General features: G+C 34.9%; 1 protein-coding gene across 2 annotated transcripts in view; it reads left to right on the top strand.

The window, feature by feature from the left end:
* LOC111051909 (protein crumbs) overlaps positions 1 to 24,759 on the top strand; it is a 145,619-nt gene that overhangs the window by 40,794 nt on the left and 80,066 nt on the right. For both annotated transcript variants that reach the window (XM_039432731.1, XM_039432732.1), the window contains exons 2-8: positions 6,117 to 6,343; positions 7,150 to 7,323; positions 9,817 to 10,006; positions 13,692 to 13,817; positions 16,116 to 16,211; positions 17,077 to 17,311; positions 21,188 to 21,323. In XM_039432731.1, coding sequence (XP_039288665.1) covers positions 6,117 to 6,343; positions 7,150 to 7,323; positions 9,817 to 10,006; positions 13,692 to 13,817; positions 16,116 to 16,211; positions 17,077 to 17,311; positions 21,188 to 21,323 — 1,184 coding nt within the window. The remainder of the gene's footprint in view (positions 1 to 6,116; positions 6,344 to 7,149; positions 7,324 to 9,816; positions 10,007 to 13,691; positions 13,818 to 16,115; positions 16,212 to 17,076; positions 17,312 to 21,187; positions 21,324 to 24,759) is intronic.

Below are 24,759 nucleotides of genomic sequence, written 5' to 3'. Positions count from 1 at the left end.
AAAGATGCGCAGTAGGAGATGTCGATGGGACTTGAAAGTTATTTACTTTTTGAGAAGAAGACTTACAAAGTTGCTCAATTTTATATTGAAAAGATAGCAAGAATAGACTTTTAGAGCACCAATGACGTCACACCGACCATCTGACTGATCATTAAAAGATAGAGATACGTGGCCAGTACCTTCTATTCTAGGTACCTTGGCAATTTGTATTTCGCATATTCGCATATATAATACTTCTTTTGAGTTGTTATCATATATTAGTTATAGGTAGCATTGACGTATATTTTTGGATTGAATACTCGATGGTTGAAGTGTTAATTTAAATACCTCTGGTTGTTTTACCTTCACTTCTTACGGTGCATCTCTGTAGTCTCTCCCTCAACTTGAAACGTCCTATTTTTTAACCAGTCTGAAGAATGAAACCTTGTTCAAATGAAGTAAAAATTTAAAGTCTTTTTTACAGCTTCTTCATTTTGTAATAATGATGTTATGATAAAAATTGAAACTGATTATCTGTATCAATACTACATTTTTCACTCTACCAGCCTGAGAGCACAGATTCAAGCCCTCTTGTCTGAGCTAAGAGGTTAAGAGCTGATCATTTCCAGGTATTCTGACAATTAACTTGAAGAAAACTAATAAGACTCCATCTTATTCATTTTTATACCAAAACTTTTCAAAAAATTGATCTACATTGCACATTATTTCAATAACTTCTCCCTCACTCTATTCTGCTCACATATTAACTCAGATGTAGAAGACTTTCTAATTTTCCTTTTTATTGACAATTCAACACAAATTCAACTATGTTAACTATTATTAGTATTAAGTATTGAAGTTATTAGTAGGCCTATTGTTAGAATTGAATATTACTATTATTCTAGTTCTGGAAAAGAAAACTATTCACAATACTGTATTGATGTATTTTTATTCCTTTTATCATGCTCTAGGCTGCTCGCATATCAGGCCAGGAGCTGGAAATTCTCAAATTCCAAATTTCTTCACGTTGCAATTAGGAATTTATAAGTAGAGACTGTTCCAAAACTATTTACAACTGGTGTACTCTGTTACTTCTTCCTCATTTTACGCCGACCCAGAGGCTAATAGACTTCCAATTTCAACCTTCTCAACCATAAAATTATACAAATACAAGAGGTTTGAGAGTTTTTCAACGACTCAACTCAAAATCAATCCACTTGAGATTGTGTTTGTCTGGTTTTTCTAACAAAAACAAAGGTTTGCATAGTATTTTTTCTGTAATCAGACTCACTACTAACTGTCAGCTAGTCAGCATCTCTTACATTTACGCTCGCCACTCAAACAATGCTGTCAGCCTCTCTCAAACTGACAGCCACTTCAAACTGTCAGCATTAATCATGTTATTTGAAATGAATGCTACCTCCCATTTAACCAATGCTCTGACAGTCAGAAGTGAATTTCAGTAGAGTTTTTCCACCGAAAACTGTGTACCGAGCGCTCATATTGACCCAGTCGTAAAGGTCGACTAGGCGATATAATTGACGTAAAAACGCAGCAATGGCGGTCTTGCGTTGCGTTACAGCTATCGCTGGTTGTTTCTCACGCTCGGATTCTGTGGTCCATTCTGATGGTGGATGAGTCAGTACAATACAATTGTGTCACCAGTGCAAGCCCTTTTGTGTTCAAAAAAGGATGGAGAATCGGTTGGAGAACTGGGCATTGGCTGAAGTATAATGATTTTGGATTTCTTCCACATTATTTGTTTAAAATTGAATTATTTCGAAATTCCAAATTATGTGACTCTTCTTTTTACGAAGCGCTACAACCCTACGTGGACCTTGGCCTCCTCAACAATTCGCCTGCAAATCTCTATCACTTGCTCTAAATTATCTAATTAGTGTAGAAATGGACTGAATGAACTAAAATGGACTAAATATATCTGAGTATGGAAATGGAATACTGAACTTTACTTTGTACAATATCTAAACAATCATTATACAATACAATATCTTTTGGTATTGAAAAGTTATGTTTTGTTGAAAATTGCTATGATTTTATAAAAACAATAGTTACTATTTATAGACTATTATTTATGATGTATCATCTGGTTTTCGTATTTTTAGTGCAGTCTTGTAGCTTCTCACATAGAAAATCATGAGTATTCCAGATTCCATTCCATCCACCTATTCTATTATCAAATATAAAAAATAAAAAATATAAAGATAAATTGAAGTCACTAGGATGGATAATAATTTTCAGCATCTAAATACTTTGTTATATCGTACCTCTAACTCAAACGTTGTAAACAAGTGCTCTCTCCCAACTTCTAATTCAAGGAGTTCAATTCTATCTACTATCTACTGGCTACTTCTCTGGAGAGAAGGTCAGAGAATGGATCGAATGCTGGTCTAGATTCCTCTCATAATTTGAATGGTTTTGTACATAATAATCCAGTCTCGCATGAGAATGTGTGAACAAGTTCAATCGTGAATCGATATAGACCGTAATTTCGGGAATACAATAATCTCTAGATGTGCACTACATAGTGAGTAGATAATCAGGGTAGTCAGGGTATATTATGGGGTAAACCCCGTGGTCAGTGCAAAAACTAGCATCATTAACAACCAGCACCCAAAAATAGCTTCTTGAAATCCCTCTACTTTGCAGACTTGCATGACTCCACTCTCCACTATAATAGAGTCTTGCAATATTCAAATTCGGTGGTGTATCACTGGTGTGCATTCACACAATCAACAATGCCACATCGACTGGGTTGGATCGATCGTAGTACCCCCAACCACTGATTTCCACCATTTTAAACACGCAAATGGTTGAAAACCCTCCGTGTGTGTCGAGGGTGACCGACTAACCATGCACCACCATACAAAACGGAATTTTACTTCTTATTTTCCTCATTCTTATTCTTTCCCTCTTCCTATTTTCCTCCTCCCTCATTATTCTCATTGGTTGTAGTTTCCGGTCCCTGTCACTAATGCGTACCGGCTGAACGATTGTTTTGTTTTGGGCTGGAAATTTTACTTGATTGCTGTAAAAAGTATGGACGCACAGCTTGTGGAATATAAACGCTGGTCACACTACTTTGAAATTTTCTCTGAAACATTTACTGGTTACCAACCAAGAAATATTCTAATGTATATTATGAAATCTCCATAAATAAAACAGTGCAATGTACTATCTGTACCCAATGATATGTCCTCTTGTTTTCTAGTCACTTCATATATTTTTTAAGCAATCGTAAGAGCTCCATCTAGATAAAGCCGAAAATTAAAATTCATGACTTACAGTTCAACTTCCTCATACTACTGTAACAATTAACTCACAAAAAAGGTTGTGTTTTATGATTTAGCCGTCAAGTTGGACTTTACAGGAGTTCGTTCTGCTCAACATCCTCTTCTTCCCCTACCTCATCCCCTACTCCTAATCTTTCTTCTTTATTACCCTCTTCTCGCCCACCCACTCCTTCTTCTTCATTTTCTTTCACATAATTCGTAGGGGCTTCCGGTGTCACACACTTTGCACTTCCTGTCCGCAGCCTTGCGTGAATCCTTAGGACGTTGCTACTGTCTATATCTCCTTGTCTTCTTTTCTTTCATTCTCTTCCTCTTTCATCTTATTTATCTTCCTCGATCTTTCATTCTCCTTCATCTTTCCTATTCCTTCCAGCATTTTTCGTGTGAGTCTATCTTGTCTCTTCCTCATCAACGATTCTGTGCTATCTCCTTTCTCATGTCTCATGGTTGGATCTTCGTTCTCTGAATAATAAGTGCCTTGTTCTTTAAAAACTTTGCTGGAAGAGGGTATTAAATTCTTAGTTCATACACCATATACCTGTACAAAATTGTTTAGTTATATCTGTGGAATAGTTATCTTACCTCCAACTTCTGATATCTTTTCAAAAACAGTATCTGAAAGTTTATGCTTTTCAACTTGGATTAGCTTCAGTGAATACTATACGCTATATTACAGAAATTAAAGTGCAACATTATAACTATTTTAAGATAAGATTTTCTAGATCCTCGTGCATAATTTTGCGCTATCTTTGAATTTATTGGTATTCAAATATAGTATTGGTCCTGTACCCACTTCACATGTTTACCGCTAAAATATGATAACATTTTAGCACAGATCTAACCGTAGAGTTAGTCTATGGTCTTAGCCATCTAGTCAATGGATTGTAAATGCTTGACCTTGGCAAAGAATGAAATGATTCAACTCATCATACCTTTTCGCATCAATTTTTATCTAAGATTAATCACGAACAATCTCTCCTTATTCCGTTTCCAACTGCAGTCTTATCTAATTAACACTGTCGAATAAGAAGGAGCATTGTTCAAATAGATGAGTTCACACACACATTTGAACAGCATTGTTTCATATGGATTGATTCACACCAGCCGACATTTGAAATGCATTGTTTTAGATGGATTGATTCACACGAATCGAAACTCGACCGCATGTGGTGTGCGTGCGTCTTTCTATTAGTTTGTGTGAAAGACAATGCACTAAACTTGCCTTCCTTTTTATGTGCACATGTCATTACGACGCTCTATACTTACAAATATATATAAATATAAATTGTGGTAGGTAGAGGAGATTGTGGTGGTATGACAGTTGGTTGAGGAGAAAGCTGGTTGTTTTAATTGAACGAGCGTGTTGCTACTGATTTTTTGTTTCTTTATTCTTGAATTTTTATAAACTTCAATTTCTAAAGTGTATTCTGTTGTACACGAATTTCCATAAACGTTTATCATAGGATGAGGTACAGTAGAATGCATTTGGAAAACACATTCTCCTTTTATTTTTGCTCTATTGAAATGTCTTTTTTTACTTTTGTCATAATTTATCCTCTCCGTCCTTGCAGTTTTTTGTTCTTTGATGCAATACGTATAGCATTTCGTGTACTTCCCCCTTTATTAATGTATTTTATTCTGTAAAAGTGGATTATTTCCAACAGTATAATAAAAATTTCACTAATTTTTAAAGAATTTGATGACAATATCGTGTAGTTCATGTATTTTGCAACTGCTGGAAAGCATTTCCTTATATTATTTCTTCTCATATAACACGATCCTGACTCATGAAGCACACCAAAGTTCTCAAATTCTGAGGAATTAAACTTATGAATAGGCTTCCCATTGAGTTAAGGCAACTTAATTAAGTTACAGTAAGTTGAAATATATCTTATAAGCATCTCTCTTGTGCAAAAAAAAACCCTACATGGTTGAGAGATTTAAGGCAAAAAAAATGTGTGTAGACGATTCTAAATCGATAATAATATCCGTATTACTTTTATTGATGGGGAATTCCTGAGTCACCTCTCTTGAGTATATAATTTGAGCCGTCATTGAGCCTCACGACTGTTATTTGTCGGCCATACAGTACCGACAATAAATTAACGTGTCAATTCGGACATAACACGGAAGTAATAATAAGAATATCGAGTGACCTGCCCTGCTCAGGTCTGTTGACAGTTTTCAGGTCTCATCTGATCAATGTCAGGGCCTCTGACATGACCTAACGACTATTTTTAGGCAGCCGGGACGGACAATACAATATGTTCAGCCAATAACACGGGATAATTTATTAATTATATTAATATCAAGGGACCTGGCTGGCTCAGGTCTGGTGTCAGAGTTTTCAGGTTCCAGGTTCTCTGACATGACCCAATGACTGTTTTTAGACAGTCGGGACCGACGAATTATCGTTTCCATCTGAAACACTGGAGTGACATGGCTAAAAACATTTTTCTCTTCAATTCAAATGGGTTATAGTATAATGATAAGTCATAATAGTCCTAATGATAAGTCCAACGGGAGTGTAAGGATAAGTCCTAATCTATTGGTTTTTTGGTGATTGTTAATATTTCTGAATAAAATTGGCTGCGTTTACCAATAATGGTATATTTGGTTGGTTGTCTTGATGAAACAAACATCTATTCTATTATATTCCAATCAATTCCATTCCATTCTATTATTTTCTATTTTTTATCACAATGTATTTTATTTTGTTATTTGTTTCACTTAGTTTAGTTAGGCATATTTTTTTGGTTTTCAAATTGCTTATGTCATTAATTGATTATCATTTTATAATATTTTTTTCGTTATTTTCGTTGACAGACATACTGTGGCTGCTGCTATTTGTGGCGGTGCCGACCGCAGCGCAAGAGTCGGGTCCATCAGGCGTGGTTGTCCCGCACGAACGTGAGGCCTTCTTCAATAGGACTTCTTACGTCCGCATCGCCGGGCAGGTGTCGCTGCGCAGTCATCTGGGCCTCTCCTTCCGCACCTGCGCCGGAGGACAGCTCTTCACACAGCGCAATTCGCAGCAGTCTCTCGCCCTAGAGGTAATTTTGTTACATACCCTATAAACAGAAATTTTATCTGTTACAGAGACTTCCCTATAGTCTAGTTACACACACATCGATTTTTTGGAGGTATGATTCTTTTGTCTTCCTTATAAACTTTATCACATTTGAATTTGAATTTATTTATTTACCAAAAACAAAATACAAAATAAAGCTTTACAGTAAATAAATATTATCTACTTCACTAAACAAAAGTACAAACATAAAAAATCAGGAACTGCTTATTTATTTAATAAGAAATAATCACGAAATGATATCCTTATTCATAATATTACAGGTAATAGTTATTAAATGAAGATTTAATTATTCTACTAACACTAACAGTAACTATAATTATTATGCTCATATGAGTACATTAGGTGAGGCAAAAACACGGCGGCAAAAGGAAGAAAGGACAAACGGCTTTAGAAAAAAGGGTACTTTGATTTTTTATTTGCAGATAAATAAGAGTCGCCCTCGCCAAAAAGTTGCTATATCTATATCGTAGAGAGCGATGTGATATATATAGCTATATAAACCTATGGGAACGCTGATCACGCTTAGTCTTACCTGTGTCCGCACCCTGTGTGATAGTCATAGTTCAATTTTTTTGTATATTTGTAAAACTAGGCACTCAAGTGCAACTTTTTCTCCTTGTGGGAAACCTTGAGAACCTAATGGCAAGAACCTAGCCAGGAGCGACAATTTCCCCGAGTGATAAAAGAGTATTTTTCACTGTTCATGACTGCAGGAAATATCCGACTTGTTGATTGATGTCAATAAATAAATTGTATTAATTTGTTCAGGTACTTCCCGAAGGCCTAGTGCTGACTGCGCAACTAAACCCTGGCCCAGGGATTGCCACCACCAGGCAATTCAGGGTGACTCTGAATGCCCGCTTTCTGGACAATGCCTGGCACACTGTCAACATTGTCTACAGGCTCGGCAATCTCACCTTGTCTGCTAATGGACACCAGCAGGTAATCATACATTATTCTAATGCATACTTAACTAAAACATAGTTGATAATACCATTACATTTTATTCTCTAGGATATGATACAGGATACAGTATACAGAGTAGCCCAAAAGTCTCTAGTCATAAAGTTATGTAGCATAATATTTTTTATGATGGGCCAATCATATACTATAGGAAGATAGAAGTATATTTATTCATGAAGACTATGAAGGAATGTAAGACAATCCCGATACAATCCAACAATTATATACCGTAGAAATTATTTAATCTAGAATTTTCTATGGGAGGTAATCTGATGAGAGATTTATAATCTACCTACGTTTTTTTATAATTTTCGTTAGAAAATGTACTTTACTCATGGATTACAACAGAGTATTTCAGTTTTCATAAGATTTTATAATTTTATCAGAGACGATAATGACTTATTCATTGTATATGAATAACTGTAGCATACTGTATTTCATCAATTTCCGTATTATTTCTAAAAGTGAGTAGGTTGGTGTATTTTTTGGCTTCAAATTTTCTGAAATAACTCATTTTTTCGAGTTCTTGGTGATTTTCAAGTTCAATATTGAATTCTTCTTAATACTGTATGTGCATTGATGTATGCATTCAATGCAATCTAGCTAGCTGAGAGCTGCATTTAGACAGGACTTCCTATATACCGGACCTGCGCCTACAAAAAAATGGCCGCCGTATGTGGTGGCCAGCAATGATATTTTAAACGGGGACTAGACGAACTGAGATTTCGACAAAATGAGACGCTCTCTAACAGCTGATTAGTGATTAGTGATTTTCTCAGTGGGAATTTCTATAAGACCACCACATACGGCGGCCATTTTTTTTCTAGGCTCAGGTCCGGTAGTATATAGGAGGTCCTGATTTAGACCAAGTTTTACAGTGTTGACAACTTGTTGAACATGGAATTCATCTAGAAAGTTAAACTGGAATACCATGACTTCAAGTTAGAAGTGATATGAATGAATGGATCTGCTTTTCAGAAATGGGTGAACCTGGAAAGCTTTTTCTACCCATATCCACTCAACAAACAAACATACCTACTTGTCTATTCAATTAGAAAGTTGGGCGTAACCATAGCCACCTCTAATACAAGGCCCCGGCCTACGATATTGCAACGTCGCAGTGTTTTTGGTTAGGATCGATTTAGTATCTAATTTTGATTATAAAACAACACAAATTAAACGGCGGTCACTATTATTTTCAAAATAAACGAAGTTCAAAGGAGCACAATTGCATGCATTTCACTAACCTACACAGTGTCAGACATGTTGTTTTTTAAACTATTGATAGGTCGATACAGTACTTATTGATGTCTTGATCTGATTCCTAACCCCTTCCAGCATATTATTGTCATTTAAAACCAAATACCTAACCTCCTAACCTAACCTCTCACCTTTGAAACATTAATAAACATACCTCAACCTGGACCCCAAACCCTTTCAGCATATTGCAATCCCAAACCAAAAACCTAACCCCCTAACCTATCCTTCTACCTTTGAAACACTAAAAATAAATATGACTCAACTCTGATCCATAACCGACGTAATTCTAGGTCCAGAGGCGTATAAAAAGTCTTGAACAAAGTGAGGTTAGTAAAACGATTTTTTTTTATTTATGATGTGTGGCCGCCGTTTAATTTTTTTTTTGATTTTGTGATCAAAATAACATACTTAATCGATTCCAATAAAAAATTTGATGACATAAAATGGCATTAGGTCAAGACTTCAGCTGAAAATTGTTCACATAACTAATAAATATCGGGGTACCGAGCTTCGCTCGTTATTTAGTTATTGATAAACAGAACACAATTCTTTAAAAGATTGGGGAAGGACTAACAGGCACAGCCCAAAACTGTTTCTTCCCCGAATTTTGATTTACACACTATACATGGTCCAAAAAGTAGGTTATGTTTCATACACTTGAATTCAGGTCCAATTATTTTCAGTCCAAATATTTGAAAACAAAAGTACTAATTTAGATTGTTTACAAATCAAATTGAACAACAAAATAACACTTACTAATCACTTAGAACTGTAAAATAATGATTAACTTTTAATATTATGATATATTTCAACAAATCAGATTATTTTGATCGAGTCTATTAAAATTTCTAGATTTCTCGCGAGATACGGTAAGCTGATGATTACACAGCTGATCTCCCACACAGGCACACGCATCTTCTGTCATCGACAGACGACGAAATTATCATCTGTTTTTCCAAGGATGAATAATTATTATCCTTTTAATGTCATTCAGCGAGTTTTCCCAATGATGAGACCTAGTGCAGTTGAATTTTTATATCATAAACCTATCATGTTCCAAATTTCGTGAAAATCGTTAGAACCGTTTTCGAGATCCGTTGGACCGCAACCATATAAATAACCAGATATAAAAATATATACAGAAATTAGTCGCTTAATTTAATAGTATGTATTTTGTAATATAGTTTGATTATGTTTAATTTTGTTCCGCAGGTGATAGCCAACTCGACATACAACCAAGAGCTGTTGTCAGTTGCCGAAATCAACTATGGAGTAAACAACGAACTGCACGTTGGCTATGGCTTTGTCGGCTGCATTCTGGAGGGACCTGGTCTAGTCTTCAGCAACGCCACCCAGGCTGTTAATGTGCAGTGGGGACCCTGTCCGTTGACGCCTAATAGCTGTGAGTAACTTCATTTTCATCCAGTTTTGTAGTTGATAAACTAGATTTTCAGTCGTGTTGTCATTGATAGTCAGGTATGATTTTTTAAAAAGTAGTTGAGTCTTTTATCAACTAGTTGAGTAGTTTATTAACTAGTTGTCCAACTAGTAAAGAGGTATAATGACTAGTTACACGTTTATCAACTAGTTTGTCACTAGTTCAGTTTAGAGTTACATGCAACCTTATTCATAGAATGAATGGAATGAATATTGTTTTTTTTTATAATGATGTGATCATTATGATAAATCGACTTGATTCAAAAATCACTTGTATTGTCATAGAAAATAATGCCTTCCATGTCTTTTCAATCACTGTTCATTCTTCATTGTAGTAGCATCTTTGCATCTTTATGGTTGAGAGAAATATCTCCAATGTTATTGCACAACGTAGATAAGATAACTCACATGATAGTAGTCTATTTCTTTGGAAATAATCAAGTAATATTCTAGAAATTGTGGAGCATGCTCATGTCTTGGAATTCAGATGTGTCTACATTTTCTTGATAATTCTGTTGAAATTTATTCATATTATTCATCGTTCTTGATAAATATGACTCATTATTTTGATGAAGCAAAATTAATATCAATTATCTGTCAAAATCTGCTGGCATTATTCTGAATTGATTATTTGAAAAACTATTACTGCAAGCATCCTTCTTATTAATCTTAATCATTTCAACGTTAACCATGGAACAATATCATTTCAGTGAAAGTATATTTTGAATTTGCTGATGTATTAAAAATGTTTCAACAGAAAAATTATTTCAACTCAAGTACGGCAGTGTGTGATCGTGATCAATAGCTAATGTCAAAAATGTCATCTATTTTAATCCATTGTCCCAGAACGATTAGTAACAATATTACAATGAAGAATTATTCTTCCCGCTGTATTAGGTAATACAAAAGCTCTCATTGTTTCAACCAAATTGCAAACTTTGAAAGAATTGATTTTCAACAGTCTTTCCAATCAGAAATGGAAGTAAATTTCTTGAATAATAGTTTTTTTGTGATATTTGAAAGATAATCTGGTTCTCATGAAACATTAAACGGGGATTAATTGTCCATTTACTACAACAGTTTCTGATGACGCCTGCAGGTTTGAAACAATCAAGTATTAATAGTTCTTAATCAATTCACGAACGAAGGCTTTCATGATTTTTTCCTGTAAATTAACTTGAAAGACTCAATGTGTCAACATTTATTGTATTCCATGAAATGCTTCATAAATCTTATGAGTCAATGCAGGAAAATCGCAATCAAAATTTTAATGATTCCATCATCTCCGTCAACAACTCTTCACTTATTTTATAACAAACTTTTCCATTATCTTATTAAGTTCTATAAAATATATAATAGTAGTTTATACAACAGTTTTATAATAAGGGTCTTTAAAGTACGAGCTAGATGTACAGTTAAGTGAACGAGCTTAGCGAGCAAACGCAAGTCTTAAACATCTCACGAGTGCTTTAAAGACCTTATAAAACTATTGTGTACACTATTTTGTCTGCGACCATTCAAACAAAGTATCCCATTGCTTACTTGTTTTAAGGTTAGAAATCAACCAACTTGCCTATTATGGTAAAAAGAAATAACAATAGGTGAAATGCTACTCAGGGAGAGTGAACAGTAAACTTGGAATGCTGAAAACAAGACAAACTGGAAATATGACTTACTGAAAACTTGTTACTTGATGAACTGAAAACTTGATAAATTGAATATTTGACAAACTGAGATCTTAACGAATTGAAAACTTAACATATCGAAATCTTGACCAATTGAAATCTTGTCAAACTGCTGAATACTTGACTTTGTGATAAATTGACAAACTGAACCCGGCTGCCAGCATCAGAAACTGTGTTTTAATGTTGATGCCACCAGCATCGAAAACCGTGTTATAACGTTGAAGTCGTTGCATAATGTTCACATTATAGTATAGTTTTGAAGACCCATTGCGAAAAGACCCCTGTTATGGGATTGATTATGATGCTGCAATGTTTACATTATAGCACGGTCGTAAATAAATTATTATATATTTTCAGACTATGAATACACATTTCAGTAGTTGTCCACAATATAGTAAAGGAATGTTTTCTAGTAATTACACTAATAAAATTATTAATTATATCAACAATTCAAGAAATCACTGTAACCTGTCTTGTGTCATGTCCTGTCCAGCGCTATAGTAATAGTGCTATTGCTTAGTAGTAGTAGTAGTTATACTTGTTCTATTGATTGTTTGCTCTGTTTTGGGACGAATTACAAAGTGCCGTCGAACTTAGAAAAAAACCAATATTGTTGGTGGATACATCAAGAACAAAGTATTTAAAAAACTAAAATACTTAGTATTTAAAAGGATAGTTATACACCTATCAGATTTTTTCTTCTCAAAAATTGAATCTTGCATCATTTACACCAATTCACCTATCGTTGTAAAATTTTATGAAGTTCCTTGAAAATATTCTGTTCATGAAGAGTTTTGACGATAACCGTATCATCTACTCATGATTTGAAACACTAATTATGCAGCATTATTTTTGAAACACTTTGGAACTGTATAGATTGAATACATCAAATTAGTTACTGTTTGCACTTTGTTTATTGAAATGTCTCAATTCTAGTTACTATTGCACAGAGTGAGCTTGAAAACAAATCTGTATTTATTCAAGTATTGTTCCAGCCAACATTATAATGTGATAAGAGTTCTAAACTGGTTTTGAAAAACACTAGCTGAAGGTCGTTACTTTCAGGCAAACGAATTTATTAAGTATTTTTTAAATAACTTAGTTTCAAACTCCTATAGCATTATAATTTGTGCTGGAACAAGCTCGTGGTAGGTATTCGAGGAATATATATAAATTAAAACAGGAGACACAATATAAATAGATTGAAAACATTTTAAAACTTACATTAGAAATGGGGGGAAATTTTCGGAGACTGAGTCTCCTTTCTCAAGGATACTGAGTATCCAGATGTATCCAGACTCAGTCTGCTCGGTTGAGAAAGGAGACTCAGTCTCCGAAAATTTCCCCCCATTTCTAATGTAAGTTTTTAAGTGTTTTCAATCTATTTATATCGTGTGTCCTGTTTTAATTTATATTACAAACTTCAAAGTGTCTTCTGTTATGTGCTATATATGTATTATATAAAAGTGATTACAGACTTACGCGGCACGAACACGCGCATTTCTCTTCACATCAGCTGATGTTATGCTTATTATATTGGTATTTTACTGTTTCAGCTGATGAAAAGCGAAATGCGCGTGTTTGTACCGCGTAAGTCTGTAAGCACCTTTATATATTCCTCGAATACCCACAACAAGCTTGTTCCAGCACACATATGTTATATGAGTTGAAACTCAGTTATTAAAAAAATAATTTGGACTCAGGACTTGGTTGTCTCTAACCCACTATTCAAAACTGTTAAAATCATGAGAAAAGTTGAAACTGTAATTGGACGACACTTAGTAGTGGCTCCCTGTGTGTGATGTAGTGCTACTACTACCTCAAGTAGTCTACTAGCACTTGTGTCCACTACAGGTATTAGGAAACTGTAACAATAATTAAACGGCACTTTGTAGTGAATCGTTTATATTGTGTGTGAGGTAGCAGACAGTAGTGCATGTGTTGTGTGTTGTGGTGCTCGAACAGGTTCGAAGGTGGACCACTGCCTGGTGGAGCCTTGCATGATGCACGGCCAATGTGTGTCGCGGCCCGACCGCTACCAGTGTCACTGCGCCGCCCGCTACTCCGGCAACAACTGCCAGATCGACAACGGTCAGTCTCAAACATCGTTCACTTAGTTTAAATTGATCAAAAAAAAAAAAAAAAAAAAAAAATATATATATATATAATTTTAATATGATTTAAAAACATTCTAAAACATGTCTTAACAGGCTCCGTTGGCTTAAAATATCTTTAAATAGGTCTAAAAGTGGTGAAAATGCTTGTAAGTAATAAGTAAAAAAGTAGCAAATGAGAGGTTATTATAAAGGGTTGATTCTGTTTTTAAAAATTATAAAGCGGTATCTAGACGCTCAATATTATAGTACAATATAGTAGGTTAGTACCTACTTATAATATCAGGCCATTACAATTATTATCTATGACGTGTCTGTTCTATAGAGAGATCCACGTTATTAGTAGAGAGAGATAGGAGAACAGCGTTGCCGATTCTCTGCCTTGCCAATGCCTTCTGTAGAGGATAGCTGATACTACTGTATCTGATGTAATATTAACTGTTCATTCTTGTTTCAAATTATAAATTATGTTTTATTCGTCAATAAAATGTATTTTTCAATGATTAAATGCTACATTCTTATACAGATAATTTTTTTTTAATTCATTGTATTTCCACATTGTTTAATAACCATCTGGCAACGTTGCAGAGCTAGAAAAGGATACCGCTACGTATCTACTTTGTCGAACTTGGTCGAATTATAGACAAGGTTAGCAACACCAATGTTAATCTAATCTGCTATTTATTATAACTTGTACCTGACTATAGGTGTGTGGCCTGATGGGATAAGTAGGTACTAACCTACTATATTGTTGTACAATAATATTGAATGTCTAGGGACCGCTTAAAAGTGGTAAATGCCTTCTAAAAAGGTTCAATTTGCTTTCAAACATACCGAGTTTGCTTATTGAATTTTCAAATTTGTAAATGTGCAGAATATAGAATTTACTCTATTTTAGTTTCTTGAGAATATATTTAAGTTATTACTTTATATAAAATCAAACTGCTAGAAAAAAATCAATTTACTAAATCGGCTAATTATGTCCAATTCTACTCACTTACTAGATCTATTTGGAATTTTTCTACTTGTGTTTCTATTAAAACGTTGAATTTTCTCTATTTAGGTTGAATTTGTCCTAAAAATGTAAAATTATTGTTCTAGACTTATTTTGTACTTTATTTTGTTGCTTTTAGTTGGGTGTGTTTGTTGCTTTCGCTTTTAATGTTGTATTCGTTTCTGCCGGTTAGTGTGTTTCAGTTATTCTAATTGAACATCTTCATGATTATAAATTTGTTCTAAGTTGGTTCATTCTGTTTCATTGTTGGATGAGAGTTTATCACTTCTCTTTTAGTATTCATACTACCTGAACTATGTAAAATGCTTCTAAAACAGTAGGCTATTGATCCAATTCCTAAAAGTTCTATCAAGTGTATTAATCATTTCACTTAATTTATTTGAAACTGAGTAAAATTATACACTCGTGTGATAAGAACAATAATTCTAAAACTTTCTTCTTGTAGTATTTTATTTAAAATGTCTGAAACTGGTTCAATAATCCTCATCTATTTCTATATTATATTTCTCATTTTAATACATAATTTTGTTTCCAGGTTTATCATCAATAAGCATGTTTTAGTAGTATTAATGTTGATATTTGCTCGTAAGTTTCAAAACACATTTTCAACATGCACATCACTTTAATGGATAAAGTGGTTAGTGACAATGAACTTTCTAATAGCTAGTTGAATATTACATCTAGTTAACTAGAATCAATGCACCCATTATGATCTATTCTTCCTTTATCTGTTTTCCCTTGTATTGTTGTTTTTAGCGTAATAATATGAAATTCTACATTCGCTATAATTATAATTTTTGTTAAACTGCATGCTTGAAAGAATTGAATGATTGTTTAATTACTTGGTGTATTTATTATCTACTCAGCATTTTGTACAAGAAATTGGAGGTTTAAATTTAATCAGTTAATCGTTTACAAAATTATATTTCAATACCAAGTCCTTTATCGTTCTATTAATTGTCTAGCAAAATTTGAATTGAATGTTGATAAATACCATGAGTTATAGGCTAATAATTGGAAAAGTAACACGTTGATTCCATTACACTACTTTAAAAAAATATTATTCTTTTATAATTTTCCTAGTTGAAACAATTTATTATATGTAAATCCTATAACAACCATCAACATATTCTCATGTGACAATCCATTTCAACCAATATGTCTACCATATAGAACCAACCTATTTTGTATAGATTCTTTTACAGCTGCTGGAGACGAAATCTTTTTCTCAAGTAAAATTAATTCAAGTTATTTTTTCAGGCTCGCCATGCTTAAAAAATCCTTGCAAAAATAATGGCATCTGCCAGGAAACGCCTATTGGAGATTACTACTGCCAATGTCGCAGTGGATTCACTGGTAAGTGTTACTTATTTCTTTTTTCAAGATACTTTTTGTTCCAATCATGCTTTTAGGCAACGTTTCATCATTCTATTGTAATTCTCTCTAATCTCAGTATGTTAATTTCTTGTTATGAAGGTATATAATTTTGGAAATTGAACTTCCATCCTCAACAAGGGTAACAACAAAATATATAATCAAATTCTTGTAATATATAAATGTATTTAAAACTAAATTTCATTCGTAAAGAATGAAATAGCACCCTTAATTGCATGATTTTATTTCAGATACGACTAGTTCCGGGTATTTACCCATTATCAAGTCATAGCCTAATGATAATGGGATAAATATCCGAAACTAGTCTGTCAAATAATTACAATAAAAAGTTAAAATAATTACAATGAATTTTTAAACTTAATTAGTAATACACTTGATTATTACGTGTATTACTTAATAAATGAACATTATTAAATTTTTCATAAACTTTCAATCAGCCCTAGCAAAATACTTAATACTCAATATTTATAGTTCTTGATACTTGAACGGTATAGTATAGTTAATGGAGTTTCCTTCTAGCTTTTCTCTCTGCTGACAATATTTGCAGTTGCAGAAATCTCCAGGGTAATTGATGCATATCAATTTGAAATTTTTCTTTTCATTTATCTAAATTAAAAAATTGAAATGTCATGTTTCCTTCCATCTTTAACTCAATATCATTTAGTCATCAGCTTAGCCTTAAAATAATAAAGTTAGAGTCAATTGGTGAATATTTAAATAGATTTGATACTCTAAAGGAGACCATCAATGAATGGGTTTTCAAATGCCAATACAAATATGTGTTACAAACTATAATGGTGGAAATACACACGCCTGTTGTTGACAGGCCAGCACTGTGACACAGAGATGACAGCTCGCCTGTGTGACAACAGCCCTTGCAAGCACGGTGGCACATGCAGTGTGAACCCGCTGAGTGGCCAGTACGAGTGTCAGTGTCCCGCCGGCTACACGGGCCGCGACTGTCATCTCGACATCAATGAGTGTCTGTCAACGCCCTGCCTCAACGGAGGCGTCTGTGTCGACAAAGTCAACGATTACGCCTGTCTCTGCAACCATACTGGGTGAGAATAAATAATTTATTCCATGTCTTATGGGGATGCTCACATAGGGCATCTTTTATGATGAGAAAATGAGAACCGTTGACTCTTATAGAATCGTTCACACCCTAATTTTGTGTTATAAAAAATTATAACATTGATTCTTATAAGAGCGTTTACACATAAGCAACTTCCTTGAGAAAATGAAATGAAAATGGTTGGTTTATATGGAAGCGTTCACATGCTTCATTTATCCATAGAAAATGAATAACATTGAATCCGATGAGAATATTCAAGCAACTATGAAAGCGTTCTAGTTCACACGCGTCATCCATAGAGAATGAATAACATTGAACCCTATGAGAGTATTCACACAACTAACTAGGAAAAGAATACCATTAGCTCTTTTGAACACTCTCTTGGGAGTGTTTAGATAATAACTTTGCGCTTTATACAGAGTGAGTCATATGTATGGGAACCCTTCAATAAATTGGTAACTGTTGTGGATATAATACTGTAACTTTCAGGATGAGTTATTGGTCAAATACTCTACCTTTTGACGTACAACTGAATTTCAACCCCTCATAAGAGGGTGAATTAGGGGTTGTAACTCGAATATTTTAAATGTAAACACCCATTGTGTGGTACATCATTTTATAGGCTTTTTTAAAACAAGGAAAGTAACATCAATTAAAATGTACCATGATACTTGTATCCAAAATGACATCCTTATGATGGGTTGAAATCCAGTTGTACGTCAAAAGGTAGAGTATTTGACCATTGACTTATCCTGGAAGTTAACTACAAAAGTCTCAAACCTATTGAAGGGGTCCCATACATATGACTCACACTGTATAATTGCTGAATATCGGGGGACCGAGCTTCGCTCTGGAGTACAAAAGCATGCACATTTTATAACGAAAGAGGAAATTATAATATATTTATAGTTTATAGAATGATATACTATGTTTGCTACAATATATGTTAATTTACCATTTACTATTCTACACTAATAGCATCTAGTTACTATTTTGGACTTTTTAGAGTAAAAATTTAACCCAAAATTCACAACTATATGATGAAGTTTTTACTTGAGAATTACTTCTAATTCTACTATCCAAGAAAGGAATGTTATTCATACACTATGAACACTGAACATTTATGACGATTGCTGATACTATGTCTCATCACTTTATTAACAAAATACTACACATGCAAAGGCCAACCAACAGCTGTGTGCATCTGCTAAAAAAAGTTTTAGTGTTGAAGAATTAAAAGGAAATTCATCTATTTGATGAATTTGGAACCATCACGAAAATATATTTTGAATATGATTATTAATTTTGATTAATAATCAAATATTAATATATATTATATGTATTTATATTTTACAGTTTGGCTATACGTCAGCTTGTGAAATTCAGTTTATAGGTTTTTATGGTTTTATTGGTTTGGATGAGATATAAATCCAAAAACGACGAAAATCTCAGCTGTTTTTCAAAGGATGAATTATTTTTTTAATGTCGTTCAGCGAGTTTTTCTAGGGATGAGACCTAATGCAATCAAATTTTTATATCATAAACCTACTGTGTTCCAAATTTCGTGAGAATCGTAAGAGCCGTTTTCGAGATCCGGTCACACACACACACACACACACACACACACACACACACACACACACACACACACACACACACACACACACACACACACACACACACACACACACACACACACACACACACACACACACACACACACACACATATATATATATATATATATATATATATATATATATATATATATATATATATATAAACAGGATACACACGACACGGATAGATTAAAAAACTTGAAAACTTATATTTAAACGAGAATTTTCGGGAGCTGGGCCCCCTTTGTCAATCAAACAGGAATTGAAGTGGTGCAGAATATATCCCCTCCCCCCTCGACTACTTCTGACCAAATCATCAAAAAGTTTGACCCAAATCCAATTATGAACCTAAGTCTCACCCAGCCAACCACCCTGTTGAAATCTTCTGCAATTTACTCCTGAACAAAGTCAGCTCTAAAAAATTCATTGAATCCCTCACTCCAACCCCCAACCTCACACCCCAAGAGTTCAAATCCTTCAAAGACCTTCGCTCTGACCCCAGTATTTTCATCACCAAAGCTGACAAAAGCTCAACTGTAGTCTTACTGAACACCACAGATTACATCAATGAAGCCAACCGGCAACTCACCAACCCTGAACATTATCAACTCCTGCCTTCTGACCCTACTCCACAAATCCAAAAGAAAGTCTTCAAATTTCTGATGCAATACGGTCCATCTGAAGGCCTCTCGGACTCAGACATCAACATTCTTTCGCCAGACTCTCACAACACACCACACTTCTATCTTCTTCCAAAAATTCATAAAGAAGGCAATCCTGGTCGTCCCATTGTTTCAAGCATAAACAGCCTAACTGAACGAATCTCTGCCCTTGTTGATTTCCACCTCCAACCCATTGTTGCCTCCCTACCCTCTCATATCAGAGACTCCTTCCACTTCATAGATATCCTAAGAAACACAACCCTTCCAACTGACCAACAACTCCTCCTTGTTACCATTGATGTAGCCTCCCTCTACACTTCCATCCCCCATTCTGAAGGCTTAAAATCCCTTCAGCATTTCCTTTCCTCACGACCCACACCCTTCACCCCTTCAACCACCTTCATAGTAAACCTTGCCAAACTGGTGCTCACAAGCAATGCCTTCAGGTTTGAAGAAAAATATTATATTCAAACCCAGGGTACAGCCACAGCCATGGGCACCATGGCACCATCCTATGCAAACCTATTCATGGGCCTCCTTGAACAGGATTTCCTTTCCAAACAAACCCTATCCCCCCTGATATGGCTCCGTTTCATTGACGACATATTCCTCATATAGCCTCATGGACATGATACCCTCTCCCACTTCCTCAATCAACTCAACTCCAACTACTCTGTCTCCTTCACCTGGAATATTTCTGAATCCTCCATCAACTTCCTAGATGTCAATGTAATCCTTTCCAATACCTTATCCACCAATACTTTCACCAAATCCACCCACACCCAACAGTTCCTACACTTTGAGAGTTGCTATCCCTACCACAACAAAAGATCCCTCCCACGTTCCTTCTCAATCCGAGGCCAAAAAATTTGCAGTGATCCCCACCTTCATGACCAGTACCTCAAAAAACTCCACCAATCCCTCCTGAAATGTAACTATCCTGAACGGTTGTTACAGAAACAAATCTCCTCCAAAACTGGCACTAATCCAACCTCAAAAAAAAATCCCAAATCCCACAAACTCCAAAGCTCTGTACCACCTACTTCCCTGGAATTGAAAACCTCAAACCTGTCCTTAAAGATCTCCAATCCCTCTACCAAACACCTTTTCCAGCAACCACCCACCCTCATTTATAAGCATCCTCCCAACCTCAAGAAATTTTTCAGTAAAAACAAATCACTCACCTCTGATGAAATCCCAACTCCAATTGGTACCCTACCTTGCAAACGCCCTCACTGTAAAACCTGTCCTATCACTGTTTCTTCCATCTCCTTTACCAGTCCTATCACCAACTACACCCACTAAATCCATCAATCCAGTAATTGCATCTCCAAAAATTGCATCTACCTCCTTTCCTGCAACTTCTGTCCTGCTTTCTACATAGGTGAAACCACCACCACTGCCCTAAACCTCCGGATCAACAATCACAGGGCTTCCTTTAAAAATAATACTTCCCTACCCATGGCTCTGAGCACAACAAGAACTTTGACCAATGCTTCAAAGTCAAATTCTATGTGATTTAGTATAAATAAAATATAAAACTAACCTTCCGATTGATTGTTGGTTACTATTGTTTTGCAGTTATGAAGGTGCGAACTGTGAAATCAATATTGATGAATGCGAGCGGAAGCCCTGCTTGAATGGGGTTTGCTTCGACAACTATGGTGGCTACACATGCCAATGCTCACCAGGCTTCGGTGGACTTAATTGTGAAATGGTGAGTCATTTACACTAAGCTCTTAGCTGATAACTAGTAGAAAATTATGGAAAACTAAGGTAATTATTTTACAAAGAATAAAACCAAATTAATAGTTGTCAACTACTGTTCAATTTTCAAAGTTTTACATAACAGAACCGCTTTTGTCCAAACACGCCTGTAGACGTTGTGAGAAGTTGATGAAAGAGTGCAGCGCAAAAAATAACCTTTCCTTATTTGACGTGGAGGAAACGTTGATGAATAAAGATTTTTTGTTTATAATTGTTTTTGTTGTAGCAATTGCGAAAAATTGACTGTTCGATGTGATATATATTTTTTTTATTGCGGATGATGCCCACATGACCTTTCTGCTTGTGCGTGGGTGATGAGAAGTGCTCAATAATCTTTTATTGTGCACTATTTTTATTTATTTCTTTTAAAATTATTTATTAACTAAATAAATTTTAAATTAAATGAATAATTTTTTAATTATTTATTTATTTTAAATAATCTTTTTCATCTCAATAATCTTTTATTGAGATGATCAAACGTCCATGCCTATTCGATGGGATTCGGGGCATTCTAACTTGCGACCAGGTAGCACTAGCAGACTGAAGGGTGCAACGCCTTAGTCAACTCGACTAACTGGCCGGCAATCGAAACTTTATTATTTGCCCTCATTTTTCTGAAAAAGTCACTTACAAATCAGATCCTTGTCTAACAATGCTGCTTGATATTTCTGCCACAATTGAGGAGATGACATATCAACCCCAATATCGTATGATTCGACATGCTCTGCATCTAGAGAAGCTATGGAAGTTTATAGGCAGACTTTACTTATACGCCTCTCGCCGCATTCCATTGCGTGGAGATGTGAAGTGGAATCCTTGGTTACCGTACCTGTCAACTTGTGTGACTATTTTTCATGGACTATATGATTATTTCATCATCATTTGATCCCTTTACTCATGCATAAGCGAAGAGCTTGTAGAATATGAGGGTATAGGAATTTCAGCTGAACGCAGCATGGTGGGTAATTGTGGTATGCTCCCCGAAATACGAACAGCTCCACAGTAACCTTGGGTGGGTCTACTATCACTTTCCGCGCACTAGTGTGGAGAAGAGGTTGCCGACCGTCTGCCGTACCGCCGCGACCGCTATGAGCATCACCAATCACCAACACTATTGTGTCACCAGTGTCGAAAGCTACTTCTTTCGTCGGAGAGGATCAGCACTAACTCACTAATTCCAAGAGGAATTAGACCGACTAATCTCCAGGTTTGGATTTCAGCCACCAACTCTATCACGGGTTTGCAACAGAGTCTCCTGTCACGAGAGGTGTTCAACTATAACATAATTCCAATGGTCCAACAATGCTTCTCTTCAGCTATTATCTCTAGAAAAGGGATGCAAGTCAAACATACTCCTTCGTTTTGCATCAAACTCTAAGATTATCATGCGTTTCGACTCTATTTCCTTCGTCACAAAACACTTTGTGACACTGTTCAATTCTATTCTATTGTAGTTCATCCTATGCTATCCAATCCTATATTATTTCTACTTTAGAAACGTATTGATAAACACATTAACTAGAACCAACTATAATGCACTATTGGAACGCATAAGGAATGAAGATTGGAAAGAAATCCATACCGTGAATGGAAGCATTGACACTATTATGGATAAATTTGTCGATCGTTTGACCAGTCTCATCAATCAATGCAAGAAGGTAAAAGAGATACCTAACAGACTTCGTCCCCTGAAGCCCTGGATATCTGAAGGCATCATAAGATCAATAATCACGTGGGACAAAATGCATTCTAGACTCAGAAGAGATCCTAATAACAATATCTTAAAGAATGAATATAAGGTATATCGTAATGGTTTGAATAAGATCATATATTATGCAAAGGAAGTCTACTAGAAAAGGAAAATTGAAAATTGTAATAACAACAGCATGAAGTTTTGGAAGTGCATAAACGAAGTTATAGGTGAGAACAGTATCAAGGACAAGAGTACTGAACTTGATGCTCACTCCCTCAACAATATTATTTCACAAATGTGGGTAAATTACAAGCTCAAACTATCAATATCCCTGATAATACTGGTGATCGATTTCCTGCAATACAGATCAATAACACGTTTTTTATGAGACCAACGTGCCCAGTTGAAGTTGAGGCAACTATTAAAAATCTAAAGAACAACTGCAGTCCTGGTATTGATAGTCTAGGTAATATTGCGCTGAAGAAAATAGCCAATTTTATATCTCAACCTCTCGCTTTTATTTTTAATAGATGCTTTGAGGAGGGATATTTTCCCGAACACCTTAAATCAGCCAAAATAAAACCTCTATTCAAACAAGGTGACCCGACTAATTCCTGTAATTATAGACCGATTAGTCTTATCAGCAAACTTGCTAAAATAATGGAGAAACTAATAAAGTCAAGAGTTGTTTTTTTCTTGATTCTTAACAAAATAATCAACAAGAACCAATTCGGTTTCCAAAATGGTATAAGTACATCTGACGCTCTAATAAAATTCATCAATACTTTATCTGATTAAATAAACTCCAACAAGAAAACTATTGCGGTCTTCCTGGATATACGCAAAGCCTTTGATACAATACCTCATAATACTTTGTTCAATAAACTAGAGTCCTGTGGTTTCAGAGGAGTCTCGCTTAAATTGTTCAAAAGCTATCTGAGTAATAGAACCCAGTCAGTCCCTAACCATAAATGATCAATCTAGTGTAACTAACTTAACTTCTTATGGTATTCCTCAAGGTACTGTACTTTTTCCCATCCTTTTCATACTCAATATAAATGATTTTTTAAATTTAAGACTTCTAAACTCAACTGTGATACCATTTGCAGATGATACTGCAGCTATTTTTCACGGTAATTCATGGAATGAAGTTCATACCATAGCTGAAAATAGTATGCTTTTAATTAAGAAATGGTTAGATAAGAATACCTTATGTTTGAATATTGAATAAACTAATTACATAACTTTCTCTGCAAATAGAGTAGGGCAGCCTAACGAGAATCAAGATTTGAGACTCCATTCTCAGTGCAATTTAAACTTGGGTAATTGTGATTGTACCACCATTAAAAAAGTCAATAATACTAAGTAGTTACTTGGGAATCATAATTGATGAAAACCCTAAATGGGATGTTCATATTAAATACATATGTAGAAAAATGAGATATTTATCTTTTAAATTCTACCAAGTTAACAGAATTCTTAATAAGAACCACCTGAAAATGATATATCATGCTTTAGTCAAATCAATTCTGCAGTATGGCATAGTTGTTTGGGGAGGCTGTTTCAACTGTCATATTGCTGAATTATTTGTAGCACAAAAACTGATGAAAAAACTATTGACTATACGTTAATTATACATAAAAACCGTAATTGAGTACTTAATGAAATATAGATCCGATTTTCCTCTCACATT

This window comes from Nilaparvata lugens, chromosome 7 (assembly GCF_014356525.2).
Source record: "Nilaparvata lugens isolate BPH chromosome 7, ASM1435652v1, whole genome shotgun sequence".
Taxonomy (NCBI): domain Eukaryota; kingdom Metazoa; phylum Arthropoda; class Insecta; order Hemiptera; family Delphacidae; genus Nilaparvata; species Nilaparvata lugens.
The sequence above is the reverse complement of the archived record's forward strand: the minus strand, read 5'-3'. Positions and strand labels throughout refer to the sequence as shown.